The 3,178-nt window shown below is 30.9% G+C and overlaps 1 protein-coding gene across 1 annotated transcript; it reads right to left on the bottom strand.

Annotated features, from left to right (window-relative positions):
• Positions 1–1,546: 1,546 nt before the first annotated feature.
• LOC127130180 (expansin-A23) lies at positions 1,547–2,692 on the bottom strand. Its single transcript, XM_051059246.1, has 2 exons — positions 2,519–2,692; positions 1,547–2,371 (listed from the first exon to the last, which is right to left on the bottom strand). The coding sequence occupies exons 1-2, from the start codon at positions 2,655–2,657 to the stop codon at positions 1,752–1,754; spliced, it is 759 nt and encodes a 252-aa protein (XP_050915203.1). The 5' UTR covers positions 2,658–2,692; the 3' UTR covers positions 1,547–1,751.
• Positions 2,693–3,178: the final 486 nt, after the last annotated feature.

Raw genomic sequence — 3,178 nt, 5'->3', positions numbered from 1 at the left:
CAGTCAAAACTCTTGTGCCTCTAGACTGCTCTAATGTTCTTCACTTCTCATGGCACTGTTGTATTTAGAATGTTCAATAGCTAGAAGTATGTAATCAAACTGAGGAGTAAGCTTACCAAAAAAATCTTGAACATCGATTGAATTTAGAGACAAAATTGTTCCTTCTCTATTATAGATGGAAGCAAACACGATATTTTAAAGAGGAATACATTTTCGTCTCATAGTCTGTCTCCAAACATTTTGGAGATAGAATTTGATCATTTTAGACACGAATTTTGTCTGTCTCTGATCTCAGTTTTCTTAGTAGTGAAGTCATCTTAGTACCTTCTCAATAATAACTAGTTCAAAGAGTGATTCTTCACAAGCATTCATCTCATTTGTGACCATAATCACTCTGGAGATGTATTCAGGTACCTTCTCATTGTCCCTCGTGCTGAGATTCTCATATTGCTTATGGAGGGATTACAACTTCACCTTCTTCACTAAGGCGTCGCCATCATAACACTGCACTAGTGTATCCTGCATTGCCTTTATCGTTGTCGCATCAGCAATCTTCTCAAACACGGTCGTATCCATACATTAATGGAAATATAACAATGCTTTTTTATCCTTCTTCCTCGTTTCATATTGCGTATTTATCTGCACTGCTGTTGAATTTTCTACAATCGATGTGTAACCATCATTGACGAGATCAAGAACATCTTAAGCTCCAAACAACATATGCATCTGAATCATCCACATATTCATTTTCTTTCCATCAAATATTGGAAGTTGTGTTCAAGCTACCATTTCATTCGTTCGTCTTCGTTCTTGTGCAAATCACTTAATTCTCATAAACACTCGTGTTTCCAAATCCCGCAGAATCAAGAAATGTGATTATGTTTGATTTCGAGCTTTAATTCAGTATGAATTTCAAAAACACAATCAATTACACACCTCATGTACACTCGTGTTTCCCGTTCCTAAATCAGAATCGGAGCTCTGGATACCAATTATTGGAGTTCAACAATGAACCTCCATTAACAATGCATAAAAATTAAGAAGATGACAATGAAGAATGAGGAGAGAGAGAGAGAGAGAGAGAGAATCTAGCTAACTTTACTCAAAATGGAAGAACTAAATTTTTGTTACAAATACCTTTGGGTTTATATAAACACTCAAATTCACATTTTCAAATTCAAAAATAAGTGAAACTTAAAACTAAACTAACTTGAGTGGTGAATTACATTCAACAAAATAATATCTTATTTTTTCTGACAAGGCAAAATAATATTGTTAATTCTAAAAACTTGCAATTATAACAATATAATTATTATTTTCTTAATTAGAATAGAAATTCCATAATATATGTATATATATTCCATGAATGTTTATAATATGGAAATATATATGTCTTGTATATAATTTTAATAAAATTTATTACGAAGTAACTCGTACTATTCTAATTCGTGTTATTTCTGTATAATCTTGATCATATATAAAACGTAGATACTATAAAATTAAAAAAAAAAACGATTTGGTTCCAAGTAATTAAAAAGAGTCGATGTAAACACTAAAATTTAACAACTTTATTCATATGAATAATCCTTAGAATAATTTTTGAAACAAAGAATTTTAATTGATCAAGACATTACAATCAAAATTACATTTTATGTCACAAGTAATTTTGTGACTAGACGTAGATTTCACATCAAAAACTCGACTAGTAATTTTGTGATTAGATGTATGATTTTGAGCAAAAGTAAACATGTTTAAAAATTGCGCGTGCTCTTATAAGTTTGTCCAAATTTCCAATTGGAAGGAACAACCCCGTGAAAGCCTAAACTTACTCCATTACTTGTAGTAACACGAAAAGACAAGCCTTGTCCTACCAAATTCATATTCACATCCCAATTTTGTCCCCAGTTGTGTGACATGTTAATCCAACCAGTTTTAGACCCACGAATACTTACATGAGTAACATCACCAGCACCAGCAACGTTGTAAACCAAAACCAATAAAAAATAAGGGTTTCCATTTAGTTCAAACCTAACACCTCCTCTTTTGACGCATGGAACACGTCGATATTTAACAGGGATTACACCAGCTTTATAATAAGCAATAGAAGTAAACATTTTATAACTCAAATCGAAGTGTTTTTGTGGAGGGTTGCACCAAATATCTACGGTTTTGGTATAATTTGGAGGACAATAATTTGTTGCGGTCACTATGATTGGTTTTGCACGCTTTATGCACCATTGAGGATCGTTGACACATTTTATTTGAAAACATGCCCCGCAAGTTAATCCATTATTGAATAGAGCAGTGCTTAGTGCCGTGGTTGCAAGTCCATACCCTTGTTGGAAGAGATCACCGTAGCCACAAGCCCCCTCTGCATAAAACAGGTAAAATAAATATTAAAGAGTTGCTTGATATTTACCTATAGACTCTCATTCTACGGGGTTAGTCGTTTATGGTTTGAATTATGCATAAAAAAAATAGGTATAAAGGGAAAAAGAAGTATAATTTTATAACTTACGCATGGTCTCAGCACCAGATGCATCACCATAGAAGGTTGCACGAGCATCGTGCCAAGTTATGCCAGTGCCTCTAGACATTGTTTGTACAAGGAGCATCATGAAAAAGAACAAAGGAACCAAAGAGTGAGACATAACCATGTTTAAGATAAAGACTCCACAAAAGAAGGAGATTGTAGGTTTGAGTAAACAATGCAAGAATATAGGTGGTATTTAAAGGTGTGGAAATATACTATTAATTAAACAAGTTCAATGTAAGTTAAGGATTCATTTGATTTAGTTTTGTGAAACATTTTTTAATGTTTAAAAATTAAAATTAATAAATCATGTTTGATTACATAATTTTATAAAATTAATTTAAAATTAGATTTTATTTATATATTTTGAAAATCACAAAACTAAAATAAACTTTAGACATTTTAATTTTTACTTTTGGAAAATAAAAAGAAAATAAATAAAAGAATATAATTTTCATTAATGGTATATTTTAATATTGCGTAATTAAAGAATATAAAAAAAAAGTATATGAATAATTTTACTTTAACTTTATGAATGTAGATATTATAAATGAAACCGTAAATAATATATACAATACTTTTTTGTGTTTTTTATTATCCTATATATTTATTCTTTTTTCTAAAGAAAAATAGGTTATCCATGTA

Source organism: Lathyrus oleraceus, chromosome 3 (genome assembly GCF_024323335.1).
Source record: "Lathyrus oleraceus cultivar Zhongwan6 chromosome 3, CAAS_Psat_ZW6_1.0, whole genome shotgun sequence".
In the NCBI taxonomy this organism is placed as follows: Eukaryota; Viridiplantae; Streptophyta; class Magnoliopsida; order Fabales; family Fabaceae; genus Lathyrus; species Lathyrus oleraceus.
Note: the sequence above shows the minus strand (reverse complement) of the source record. Positions and strands in the feature narration are given on the sequence as shown.